The sequence below is a fragment of the Nicotiana tabacum genome, chromosome 1 (genome assembly GCF_000715075.1).
Source record: "Nicotiana tabacum cultivar K326 chromosome 1, ASM71507v2, whole genome shotgun sequence".
Classification (NCBI taxonomy): domain Eukaryota; kingdom Viridiplantae; phylum Streptophyta; class Magnoliopsida; order Solanales; family Solanaceae; genus Nicotiana; species Nicotiana tabacum.
Genome location: NC_134080.1, coordinates 191,627,981 through 191,642,487, shown reverse-complemented (window position 1 = coordinate 191,642,487; position 14,507 = coordinate 191,627,981). Strand labels below are relative to the sequence as shown.

The 14,507-nt window shown below is 38.3% G+C and overlaps 1 protein-coding gene across 1 annotated transcript; it reads left to right on the top strand.

The window, feature by feature from the left end:
* Nucleotides 1-295: 295 nt before the first annotated feature.
* Nucleotides 296-5,905, top strand: LOC107790570 (rhodanese-like domain-containing protein 4, chloroplastic). The gene is made up of 9 exons (XM_016612515.2): nt 296-1,189; nt 2,297-2,399; nt 2,482-2,568; nt 3,296-3,370; nt 3,453-3,527; nt 4,035-4,115; nt 4,255-4,407; nt 4,851-5,039; nt 5,560-5,905. The coding sequence occupies exons 1-9, from the start codon at nt 555-557 to the stop codon at nt 5,605-5,607; spliced, it is 1,446 nt and encodes a 481-aa protein (XP_016468001.1). The 5' UTR covers nt 296-554; the 3' UTR covers nt 5,608-5,905.
* Nucleotides 5,906-14,507: the final 8,602 nt, after the last annotated feature.

Here is a 14,507-nt window from a genome sequence, read left to right as displayed (position 1 = left end):
TTTTTGGTGAATAATATTTTCTTTCGAAATATTTTTATAGACAAAGTAACTTATTTTCTAAAAAACATATCCCATAATATATTTTTGTCGTACCAAACACACCAATATTTACCAAGGAATTTGATATTTAACACCATTCATCTACCAAAGACAAAAACGGTCATTTTCTGAAGTAGTTTTGTTTACTAAAAGAAAATTTTCTATAGTAACAAAAAACCCGAAAGAATGAAGATTGAAAGAAGAGTTTGGGGTTCTTGCATTGCTTAGTTGGAAGCATAATGTACTGCAATAGAATAAATGAAGTACAACTGAAAAATGTTAAGTTTCATAAAAGATTTCCTTTGACAATTCTTGGCCACCCAAAATTAAACTGGAAAAGCATAATAATTGGCCCACGTAATCACCAGCCCCATGATCCTTATATGACATTGCCACCAACTAGTGGCAGTATACTCTTCTCCCTTACACATATCTACAACATTTCCTAGGATATTAAGATTTAGCTAAAATAGTGCATAGAAATTTGGCTGTAACTAGTGATACAGAATTTTGCTATGGAGGCTCTCAATGCAGCAAGATTGACACCTCTTTCAGTTTTTTCTGATAGAAGAAATGAACCCAAAAAAATCCCATTCAAGAACCTTTCAAATTCAGCCAATTTTAGTACCAATTCATCAAATTCTCTAGATGGTTTATCAAGAAAAGTTCAAGGGGGTCTAGTGGTACTTTCCTCAGTTTTCACTACAAGTTTAGCTGATGCATTAACATATGAAGAGGCACTTCAGCAATCAACTACTAGTACTTCTACTGATGAGTTTGATGCAAATGCCTTTGTTGAAACTGTGACAAATTTTGTATCTGAAAATCCTTTAGTTATAGCTGGTGGTTTTGCTATTTTGGCTTTGCCATTGGTTCTGTCTCAGGTGCTCAGTAACAATAATAAGCCTAAGGCATGGGGTGTTGAGTCTGCTAAAAAAGCTTATGCTAAATTAGGAGATGATGAGAGTACAGAATTACTTGATATAAGGGGACCTGTGGAATTGAAGCAGGTGGGAAGTCCAGATATAAGGGGTTTGAAGAAGAAGACAGTTTCAGTTGTTTATAAAGGTGAAGATAAGCCTGGGTTCTTAAAGAAGCTGGCTTTGAAGTTCAAGGAGCCAGAGAATACCACATTGTTCATTCTTGACAAGTATGATTTCAAAATTATTCTTATGTTCATTCATTGTTTATAGCATGTGTTGTTATGTGTTGAAGACATAATTGAGTAGTACAGTTAGAACTCTCGATAACATCATTGCTATATAACAACCATACTATAAAAGTCAGTTTTTTATGGAACCAATTTTTATGCTATGTTATAAGATATGTTCTCTATATCAGCACTTCGTTATAACAATAAAAAAATCTGGAACAAATGACGTTATTATAGAGAGGTTTGACTGTAATTAAAAGCATACTCGCTTTAGTACTTTAAGCTTTTAGATGAGATAGCCACACATTTCAACATGGTATCATAGCAGACGAAGAGGTCCTTGTTCAAGCCTCTAGTACCCCTTATAAAAAAAAAGATAAAAAATTCACATGTTTAATCCAAGAAAACGAGTAAGGCCTGCAGGCCGCCTACACTTGAGGGAGCCTGTTGAAAACATAATTAAGTAATTAAAAATGTCTCATTCTAACAGCTTAAGCTTTAAAATGAGATGGTCACGCGCTTCAATATTTTGTTTATCTTTTCGGAATCTTGGTGAAACCTAGCAAATGTTTGGCTTTAAATTGATTTAGACAGACAGTTATGTGCTTACATTCCTTAATAGTAATTAATAGTAATTAATTACTGTGCTAACACGCTTGCACTACCCGAGGGGCTACCAGAAATAGCCTCTCTACCTTCTCGAGGAAGGGGTAAGGAGTAAGGACTGCGTGCACACTACCTTCCTCAGACCTCACTTGTGGGACTACACTGAATTTGTTATTATTATTGTTGTTGTTGTTGTTGCTAACATGCTTGCACTGTGACCGAATTGATTTAGTTGGATTAATTACAGCTCTGATCATTGAACTTACTTCAGTATCTTTACCCACATTCTGCTAGTAATTTGTTTAAGAATTTAATTCTGCCTATTGCATTGAGGGCTTAAAGGAAACAAATTAAAGATTTGCTGGCAAAATGAAATGTTTCTCTTGCTTTGATGTCTGCTCCTTTTCCTGATTTATTTTGTGAGGAACTCTTGTATCAGCAAACTAGTTGAACAAATTAACTCTAATCCTTTCACTTTCTGGATTGTAATGAAGCCAGATTTGATGGGAACTCTGAATTGGTTGCGGAGCTTGTCACAGCAAATGGTTTTAAAGCTGCATATGCAATTAAAGATGGTGCTGAAGGACCGCGAGGATGGAAGGTTTTACATTCAAAAATCTTGATATCTTTCTGAATTTTAAAAATTAAGCAGAATGAAGCATAATGAATTCTACTTTTTGCAGAATAGCGGCCTTCCTTGGATACTTCCGAAGAAAACATTAAGTCTTGATCTAGGAAATCTGTCTGATGCTCTTGATGGTGTTCTCGTGGTATGTTTTTCTCTCTAAAAAGCATGGTACTTGCATTATCCACCCTAATACTGATAGGAATGCATTAGGAGTGAGGTTCATTTAGGAAGTTGCGGTAGAAATTAATGAGATTGGCATGATAGCATCATGCTTGTGATTTACTACCGCATCCAAGAAGTTTTTAAATATCCCAAGCCTTCCCTTTTGCCTTATTGCACAAAAATGTGCCAAAACTATAGAGTTGTTTTAAATATAACTAGGTAGCAGATTTTCACATGATAATGATATCATCCCTCGGCTTTTAGCTATGCTTTTCTTTTGGAAGTCTTACCAAATAGTGCAAATGGACAGCTAAGAAGTTCTGTTTTCTTGTTTCAAGTGCAAGGAGCAGTTGTGCATTTCTGTTTTTAGAACTTCTGCAGTTTAACTCCACAATCCTTAATTAACAGTTCCTAGGTGAATGGTTTACGGATGACAGATACAAGTGACATCTTTAATATATGATAGCTATAAGTGACATTTCACATAGTCTCTTAGCCTTGATGTTTCTCAGAAGCTTTATGTTCTAAAGCCTCCATATATAGTTTAAGGAGCTATTTAGGAGACTACTTAACTTGCATTTATCAATTTCATTAGGCTATGTGATGAATACTAGTATGATACTAGTATTCTAATCATAAACTTTACGGTTTGGATTTTGACATGGTTAACTTAAATGAGATAACTTTAGTGGAATGTGGATATGCAGGACGGCTCTGATGCTGTCGCTGTAGGTTTAGGTGTCGCTGCAGCTACCGGATTAGGATTTTTGGTGTTCTCAGAGGTCAGGCTCCTGAATATTTTATCCTGAAGTTTATGTTGAGCACAATTTATTAGACAGCTTATTATCGATCCTCCTTTTTCAGGTAGAAACGATTCTCCAACTGTTAGGCTCAGCTGCACTTATCCAACTGGTCAGCACGAAACTTCTATTTGCAGAGGTTTGTCAGCATCATTTGCAATGAAATCTTTTCTTGTCTCTCCAGTACGTGGAGTCGTGGACCTCAGAAACGTAGTTTTGGCAATATGAAATTACTCTTGCCTTAACTGCCCTCTTCCTTCTTGAATTGTTTGTTTCTTTTACCTGTTGAATTATTGCTTCTCTTGCTCAGCTAAACATTCTTTGTCAGAAAACTATACTACGTATATTGAAAACATATTACCTTTTATGCATACTAATTCTCGAACACCCTTAGGAAAACTCTTGTGGCGCCACTGTTTTCAGCAACATATTACATATATATATCCAACAACTTTAGTAAGATCTTGAATCTGAAATTGTGTATTCCGAAGCCTCAAAAGATAACTTGTTAAGGAAATATCATTTAATTTACTTAATTTTTCGTCTACAAACGTTGTGCTATGATAGAAGTTGAATCCCATTTCATATACTGTTAATAAGCTGAGAAAGCCTCGTCCGTTAATATTTTGACATTTTCATTTTCCAGGTCAGAAAGCAAACTCTGCAACAAGTTGATGAGTTCGTCACCACCAACATTGCTCCCAAGGAGCTTGTAGGTGATATTAAGGTAATCTTCTCATATGTTCTGAACTTCTTGAAGCGCTTTACTTCCCATATCGGAGATGGTGTGTTTTGTTTTCAACAAGATAGTTCATGGTCACAGTTCCATTAGTCATGTACTTATGCTTCTGACTTTGAAACTTCAGCAAATAGGGATGGCTCTTCTTCCGACGCCCGTGACTAGCAAGTCTCTACCTGCACCTGCAGAGACAACTCCAGAAATCAATTCAGTTCCTAAGCCACAAGTCAAAGTAGAAGCTCTAACTGGAATTTCAAAGCCACTTTCACCATATCCTAGTGTAAGTTTTCCTTTTCATTCCGAGTAGTTGGTCTTATCATTTCACTATGACTTGCTACATGAATTCCATCGCTGATTCTAATATCTTTCTTGCTGATTAACGGATGTTCCTTGTTTATATTCTGCGATATTGAGGTATTGCTGAGTGGAAAATTTTAATTCATTTATTTTGTCTATGTGGCTTCCCTTTGCTTTCTCATATTTTTCATTAACTACATCATTTCTTTTGAGAAGGGGAGTTTTGGAGCGACAATAAAGTTGTTTCCATATGATCTATAGGTCATGGATTCGTGTCGTAGAAGCAGTCACTAATGCTTGAATTAGGGTAGACTGTTTATATTACTCTCCTTGGAAGTGCGGCCCTTCTCCGGCCCCTATGTGAATGCGGGATGCTTTGTGCACCGGGCTATCTTTTTTACATCTCTTTTGAATTTGTTGATGCAGTATCCTGATCTCAAGCCTCCAACATCGCCAATGCCTTCAAAACCTAGTGGCAGCGTGGAGAAAACTGAAACAGTTTCCAAGGTAGAATTATCTGCTGAGTCTACTCCAGATATCAATTCAGTCCCTAAACTAGAAGTCAAAGCGGAGGCACTAACTGGAAGTTCAAAGTCACTTTCTCCATATCCGAGTGTAAGTTTTTTCAGTTCATTCTCAATAGTTGATCTAATCATGTCGTTGTAATATGATACATGAATTTCCTTGCACCATATCCAAGATTTTTAACATCTTTCCTGCTGATGAAATGAGGAGGTCCTCAATTGATTTCTACGATTCTGGCATTTGCTGAGTATCAGAAACAACCTTTCTGCCCATTCAGGATAGGGGTACGGCTGTGTAGATCTTACTCCCCAGACCCTACTTGTTAGAAATCACTGGGTTTGTTGTTGTAGTTGTTGGTATTTGCTGAGTGGACTAAATCAATAACCCTTTACTTTGTCTCTGGAACCTCCCGTGTTGTTTGGTCATCTCTTTCATATCAACATCTAGACACTGGTCGTCTAATAAATAACAACAGGTACCTGTCCATATAAAGTGTAATTAGTAACCTGGAAAATGAGGCTGGTTACGTTAAAATACAATCATAGCATAAAATATTTTCTTACACAGTCGGTATATATAAGTTAAATTCTTCGTTTATTTGTGGTTGCAGTATCCTGATTTCAAGCCTCCAACATCACCAACGCCTTCGCAAGCATAACACTCTACTTGCAGATTTCCATAAGGTCTCCAGTTTGTGGAAAATTACAACGCGATATCTTCTTTCAAGTAAAAACTAGCTCCTCCATGAAATTTTCAATTTACATTCTGCATTTCGAAGGGAAATTTGTAATAGTAGAGATCCAGATCATTATGTCATTCATTTTCATTCTTTTTTAATTTATTGATGGATGTCCTATAGATACAAATGTTGCATAAACTTAATGTTACTTTGGCAGTACAATCACTTCTAAGCAGAAGCTTAGCAATACATTATGAATAGAATTTACATTATATAATTGTTTACCCGGTTAGTTTAGTTTACCTTGAATTATGGAATTAGACATTAATTAGTTTTACTAAACCTCGAATTAGCTTACCTTCGCTTGGATATTTCTCTTTTATTCTTGACCTTTACCATCTTGCTTGTTATACGTGCAAACATATTATTATTCGGTATTATTACATCCGTTTCAAATTACCTGTCATATTTCTCTTTTACATGGACCCTTAAGAAACATTAATTAGAAGAGATTTTTGACAATTTTATCCTTATTTATGTCTTAAGATATAATCTATTTTCATTGAGTATTTATTGTATTTATGTGCCATTTCCATTTTCAAGAACACTTACCAGTAAGGGTAAAATGAGAAAAAAATAAGTAATTTCGTCTTGAATTTTGAAAAATGACAAATAATTTGTGACTCTATTTTTAGAAATCACGACAGATAATTTGAGACGAAGGTACTATTGATCAATTATGTCTATTCCTTTCCCTTCTAAGTTGAGAGAAAAAGGTGAACAAGCGGTCTGTGATTTTCAACATAGAAGCAAAATGGAACTCATTTTACTTATGGTAAAATAAGAGTAAAGAAACGGGGAGGAGCCAGGGGCAGGATAGAGGCGGTGGCGAGGTTAGGATTTTGACCAAATCGAGTAAAATCAAAAAGTAAACAGACAAAAAAGTTTTAAGTGATTCAACCTATTGTATATATAAATAAAAGAATTCGACCTTCTATGCACAATATAATTTTTGGATTTTCGGGTTAAGTGGATTGGAATGAACCCCTTTAGCCCATGGGTGCAGGAGTGCTTGAATGACCCTCACAAGTCACAACATACCTAATGTAATGGATTTGCAAGTTTAGATTTCTCTCATTTAAAATTGAACAGTTCTTTTTTTTTTTTCAAAGAAAAATTAATTCTACTCTCAAATTAATTATTGCGTTGAGTGGGTCTTTGGAACCCCACCCCCACCCCCACTCCCACCCTGACCAAATACTAACCAATTTGTTGATCTAGAAGGTATTATTATCAATTAAAAAAAGCAAACGCACAAACATATTCAATTAAAAAGGAAAGATAACTTAAAGTTGATTCATTGCAGTGAATAAAGCAACAACAAATTATTCCTTCTTTTGTCAAAATTATGGCTGTCCAACGGGTCTCGCGTCCCGTCCCGGTCCCGTCCCGTCCTGTTCCGCTTCAAGTTAAATGGGATGGGCCAATGTTAAACGGGACACGGGATGGGACGAGACGACCATTTCGTCCCGTTTGTCCCGTCCCGTTTCGTCCCGTCCCGCGTCCCGTCCCGTCCCGCCATTTTTTTTTTTAAATAACTAGCCGTTGGGCAACGGCTTAAATTGCAAAAATAGTCGTTGCCAACGGTCCAAACAGCCCCCCCCCCTCGAAACACCCCCTAACCCTCCCAAATTTTTAATATAACCCCTAAGTTTATTAAATTACACTTTGACCCTATTTTCTACTATAAATACCCCCATTCTTCTTCATTTTTTCCCACAAAAAATCAATCTTCTCTCTCAAATCTCTTACATTCTAATATTCTATCTATATTCTATATTATTCTCTCAATTTTGTTACTATCAAGTATCAACTATCAACTATCAAGTATCAAGTGATAACTTTCAAGTTTCAATTTTCAAGTATTTGGGCAAATTTTTTGGAGCAACTTTCAAGCTTCAAATTAATTCGTCAAGTATTTGGAGCAATATTTTGGGCAATTTCTTCATGTTCCAATATTTAATCACGGTGCACTCGTTCCATCTCCTAATTTTAATATATAATTGTTGCGTATCATTTTAGTGCTTCATTTTTGTGTTTACTTTATGTGTTAATTTTCGTATTTTATTTGTGTGTTTAATATTTGTGTTAGTTTTTTAAATTTAATTTCGTATTTAAATTATGGCACCTAAAAATGTATTTGGTATTTTTAAAAAAAGCAGTAAAAAAAATAGTAAAAGTGAAAGTAGTAGTAATCCTAATCCTAACCCTTCTCCTAGAGCTAGAATTAGAAAGCATATTGATGAAATGACTCATGTTGATGAAACTTCATTTTTCCAACCCCCCACATTTTATGATGTTCATGTCGGAGAACAATTAGATCATGAAACTTTACAAAGACAATTTGACAATGATATTTTTTTTGAGGATGAAGAAAATGAGGATGAAGAAAATGAGGAAGAAGAATTAGATGAAACACCCACTAGTCTCGCAACACAAGATCCAACTCAGAGTCAATCTCAGTCTGGAGCTTTACCCCTTGTACCCCCTGTACCCCCTGTAAGGGGTAAGCCTAAGGCTGAGCTCTTCAAAAGAATTATATTTGTATTTGAGATTTGAAAGTTCTATTAATAAAATAAAAGGCTCTAAGCGTTGAATTTTATTTATGAATTGTCTTAGTTACTTAATAGTTAATACTTTGAAATTATATTAAATAAATTATAACTCTATTATAAATTTATAATTACTAGAATATTTCATTACAAGTCTTTTGTTTTAATATTTTATAATTGTTTACTCAGTTTTCTAATTTTTATTTTAACATAGTAACATTTAAGTTTATTAAATAAGTCAAAAATCTAGCCGTTGCAAACTTTAAAAACATAGTAAATTTCAAAAACTAGACGTTTTTAAAAAAAAATACACTTAAGGCCCACGAACCCGTCCCGTCCCGTCCCGTCCCGTCCCGTCCCGTCCCATCCCGTTTGTTAGCGGGACAGGATGGGACGAACGTTTTGTACCGTTTGTCCCGTTTGTCCCGTCCCGTCCCGCCTCCATCCCGCTTAAATGTCGTCCTGTCCCGTCCCGTTAATTTGGTCCTGTCCCGTCTCGTCCCGTCCCGTTGGACAGCCATAGTCAAAATTTTAATGGGTGAAAATTATTTACACCTCCAAACTTTCCTTTTAAAATAAAATTTTTCCCCTCAACTTTGAATAGTAGATGTTTTATCCCTCTTATCTTATGTATTGTCTATTTTTCCCTCGATATTTTCAGTCCTCCGTCTATGTAATATCTTTTTCTATTTTATATAATACTCTATTATCAATCTAGGTATTTTTCCTTGTCACGACCCCAAACCACTCCGGCCGTGATGACGCCTATCGCAGTACTAGGCTAGCCGATTCGACATTTATAACAAAATGGGTCTTTTTTCTAAATTCACTTACTTATTAGATATTATAACAAATCTTCTGTTTAAAACATTTCAAAACAAGCGAAAACAAATATGCAAAACATCAACCATTGCCCAATCAAGGTGTGAGTAGTGATGAGGCAATAAAATACAATCTGATACTGTCTACTCAATACAAGATGAGTCTGATAAAAACAATTACTAATAGATAGGAAGGAGGAAGGCAAGGTTGCGGACGCCGTGCAGTTACCTTGCTAACTCCAGAAATGCTCTAAAGGAAAGAACAACTCTCACTTGGATGCCCTTGTACATGGATCTACATACAAGGTGCGGGGAATAACGTGAGTACGCCAACTCAGTAAGTAATAATTATAAATAAAGGCTAAGTGCAGTGACGAGCATTTAAAATCATATACATCTCATAACATAAAAATCTCAGTGAAAATAACAAAGGCAAATCAGTAATTAAATTCCGAACATCTCGTAAAAACTCCAGTTTCAATGGCAGTTATTTAAAACATTTGTTGAACATTTTCAATAGAGGATAAGTATAAAAGGAGAGTGAAAATAATAATTTCATAAAACAAGCCACTCAGGCATAGTATCACTCATATACATATATATATGGCCCCTGGGGCAAGCCTCTCAGTCTTACGTGACTCAATTCTCATGAATCAGCACTCGCACTCAGCACTCACGCTCAATAGACACCTTATAATAACCGTTGCGGCGTGCAACCCGATCCATAAATATATAGTCGACTGCGCTCACTGGGGGTGTACAGACTCCGGAGGGCTCCTACAGCCCAACCGCTATATCGCTGCGGCATGCAACCCGATCCAACATATCGTTGTGGCATGCAACCCGATCCACATATAAATGTATAAAATGCTGTGGCGTGCAACCCGATCCCTAACTATCCTCATGATCAGGCCCTTGGCCTCACTCACTCGTCAACCTCACAAGCCACTTGGGCATTTCAATACAAACTTAGGGAACTCAATCCAAAACACTTTCATATTTTAAAATAGAGTGAGGAAAAGATTAAACAATAAACAACCCCGAGGGTTCAAACAGTACGGCACAAGGCCCCAAACATGACGTTCAACCCAAGTTAACAAAATCATTTCTAAAATACATAGATATCATATTGAGTTTATCAAAATATGCAACTTTACAGTTGCCACGGGACGGACCAAGTCCCAATCCCTACCGGTGCACGCCCACACGCCCGTCACCTCGCATGTGCGTCACCTCTTTTATCAAGATAATACAAAATTCCAGGGTTTCATACCCTCGGGTGTAGATTTACAATCGTTACTTACCTTAAACCGGACGAAAATCTACTCCGCGATGCCCTTACCTCTCGACTCAGCTTCCAGCTGCTCCAAATCTAACCAAAATCAGTATCACATCATTAATACATGCTAAAGGAACAAAGCTCACGCGAAAGTTATCAAATTAACTCAAAAATACCGATATTGACCAAACCCGACCCCCGGGTCCATGTCTCAAAATCCAACAAAAATCATAAAACCAGAACCCTTATCTTTCACGAGTCCATACACACCAAATTTACCAAAATCTAACTTCATTTGACCCTACAATTGCCCAATTTAGGCTCTCAAGTTCCAAGCCCTATTTCCCTAATTTTCACCCTTAAATCCCACAAATTTCATGCTCAATCAACTGAAAATTACCATAGAATCGAGTTTTAGGTTCAAACATATTACCTCAACGAGTTTCCCCTCGAATCTCTCTTCAAAACCCTCCAAAAGCTCAAAAAACTGAGTTGAAATTGTGAAGAACGACTGAAATTCACGAAGGGCCCTTTATATACTTCTGCCTTAGGAATTCCACACCTGTGACCCTATAAGCTCACCTGCTCTTCCGCTTCTGCGAAAAAATATCCACTTCTGCGAATTTCACTTAACATTGTCAGTCCTCGCATCTGCGGCTGCCTTACCGCGCCTGTGGCATCGCAGATGAGGTTTACCAAGCCGTACCTGCGGTCCTCCATGCACCTGTGCCTCCTTTCCACTGCTGCGGAGCTCACACCTATGGTCCCCAATCCGCAGGTGCGGATATGACAGAAGCAGCAACACCAGCTGCAATTTCTTAAGTTCAAGCTTTCTGATGGCTATCCGAAATCATCTCGAGGCCCTCGGGACCTCAACCAAACGGCCAACAAGTCACACAACACCATTCAAACTTATTCCAACCTTCGGAATATTCAAAACAACATCGAAATACCAAATTACCCTCGAATTCAAGCCTAAGGATTTTCAAACTTCCGAATTCCGCAAACGATTGCAAAACCTACCAAACCTCATCTGAATGACCTGAAATTTTGCACACACGTCACAAATGACATAATGGACCTACTCCAATTTTCGGAATTCCATTTCGACCCCGATATCAAGATTTCCACTGCCGACCAAAAAATGCCAAATTTCCAATTTCGCCAATTCAAACCTAAATCTACCACGGACCTTCAAATTACATTCCGAACAGGCTTCTATGTCTAAAATCACCTAACAAACCTATCCGAGCCATCAAAATTCACATCCGAGAACTTCTACACATAAGTCAACATCTAGTTGACTTTTCCAACTTAAACTTCCAAATAAGAGACTAAGTGTCTCATTCCACTCTAAGACCACTCCGAACACAACACAACCAACCTGATATGATGAAATATAGTTGAACAACACGTATAAAGAAACAAAAATGGGGAAGACGGGGCTATAACTCATAAAATGACCGGCCGAGTCGTTACATCCTCCCCCTCTTAAATAAACGTTCATCCTCGAACCAGTCAAGAAACATACCTGAAGCCTCAAATAGGTGAGGATATTTGCTCCATATCTCCCACTCGGTCTCTTAGGTAGCCTTCTCCACGAGCCGACCTCTCTACTACATTTTCACTGAAGCTATATCCTTTTATCTCAACTTTCGGACATGATGCTCCAAAATAGCCACTGGCTCCACATCATAAGTCAAATCACCGTCTAACTGAACCGTGCTGAAATTCAAAATATTAGACAGATCGCCAATATACTTCCGGAGTATAGAAACATGAAATACCGGATGCACACTCGACAAGCTAGGTGGCAAAGCAAGCTCATAAGCCACCTCCCCAATCCTATGAAGTACCTCAAAAGGCCCAATGAACCGAGGACTCAATTTACCTTTCTTCTCAAATATCATAACACCCTTCATGGATGAAACCTTCAGTAAAACCTTCTCCTTAACCATGTAAGACACATCATGAACCTTTTTATCAACATAACTCTTTTGTCTCGACTATGCTGTACGACGCCGCTCCCGAATCACCTTCACCTTGTCCAAAGTATCCTGCACCAAGTTTGTATCCAAAAGCCTGGCCTCGCCCGGCTCAAACCATCCTATTGGAGATCTACACCGTCTCCCATATAAAGCCTCATATGAAGCCATTTGAATACTCGACTGAGAACTATTGTTATATGCAAACTCTGCGAGTGGTAGAAACTGATCCCATGAACCCCCAAAATCAATGACACAAGCGCGCAACATGTCTTCTAATATCTGAATAGTGCGCTCGGACTGCCCATCCGTCTGAGGGTGAAAAGTTGTGCTCAACTCCACCTAAGTACCCAACACTCGCTGCACGGATCTCCAAAACTACAAAGTGAACTGAGTACCTCTATCTGAAATGATGGAAACTAGGACACCATGCAAGAGAACAATCTCTGAGATATAAATCTCAGCTAACCGATCTGAAGAATAGGTAGTACACACATGAATAAAGTGCGTGGACTTGGTCAGCCGATCCACAATCATCCAAATAGTATCGAACTTCCTCAAAGCCCATGGGAGTTCAACTACAAAATCCATGGTGATCCGCTCCCACTTCCACTCTGGAATATCTATCTATTGAAGCAAGCCACCCGGTCTCAAATACTCATATTTCACCTAGAGATAATTGAGACACCGAGCTACAAATCCCACTATGTCTTTCTTCATTCTCCTCCACCAATAGTGCTGCCTCAAGTCCTGATACATCTTTGCGACACCCAGATCGATGGAATACCGCGAGCTATAAGCCTCCTCCATAATGAACTCCTGAAGCCCATCTACGTTGGGCATGCATACCCGGCCCTACATCCTCAATACCCCATCATCAACAATAGTCACATCTCTAGCATCATTGTGCTGAACTTTATCCTTGAGGACAAGCAAATGAGGATCATTATACTGGTGCTCTCTAATGCGATCAAACACGGAAGACCGAGAAAACACACAAGCTAAGATCCGACCGGGCTCCGAAATATCCAACCTCACGAACCGATTGGCTAAGGCCTAAAAATCATCTGCAAGAGGTCTCTTTTCGATCGTGTGTAGTGACTATTGGGGGTTTGGAGACCCGAATGGACCTTCTGTTACTTTGTATGGTGGATTTTGATGTGATACTAGGCATGGATTGGCTATCTCCGAATCGTGCTATTTTGGACTGTCACGCTAAGATAGTGACATTGGCTATACCGGGTGTGCCATGGATTGAGTGGTAAGGTTCAACTGATTTCATTCCCAGTAGGGTGATTTCATTTCTGAAGGCCCAGCGGATGGTTGGGAAGGGTTGTCTTTCTTATTTGGAATTTGTGAGGGATGTTAGTGCAGAGACTCCTAGTATTGATTCTGTTCCAATAGTGAGGGACTTTCTGGATGTGTTTCCTGTGGACTTGCCGGACATGCTACCAGATAAGGATATTGACTTCGGTATTGATTTGGTGCCAGTCACTTAGCCTATTTCTATTCTACTGTATCGTATGGCACCGGAAAAGTTGAAGGAGAAACTTCAAGAACTCCTTGTTACACGGTTTTTTTGACCTAGTGTGTTGCCTTGGGGTGCGCCTATTCTATTTGTAAAGAAGAAGAATGATACGATGAGGATGTGCATTGATTACAAGCAGTTGAAAAAAGTTACAATCAAGAACAAGTATCCCTTGCCTCGTATCGATGATTTATTTGACCAGCTTTAGGGAGCGAGGGTGTTCTCCAAGATTGATCTCCGGTCGGGGAATCACCAGTTGAAGATCAGGGACTTGAATATCCTTAAGATAGCTTTCAAGACCTGATATGGTCATTATGAGTTCCTTGTGATGTCTTTTGGGCTGACCAATGCCCCAGCAGTGTTCATGCATTTGATGAACAACGTGTTTCGGCCTTATCTCGACTCGTTTGTTATTGTATTCATTAATGATATTCTGGTATACTCATGTAGTTAGGAGGAGCATGCTGAGCATTTGAGAGTTGTACTGCAGTGGTTGAGGGAGGAAAAACTTTATGCAAAGTTCTCCAAGTGTGAGTTTTGGCTCAGTTCAATGGATTTTTTGGGTCATGTGGTGTCTAGTGAGGGTATTCAGGTTGATTTGAAGAAGATAGAGGTGGTTCAGAGTTGTCCCAGACCATCCTTAGCCACAGAGAT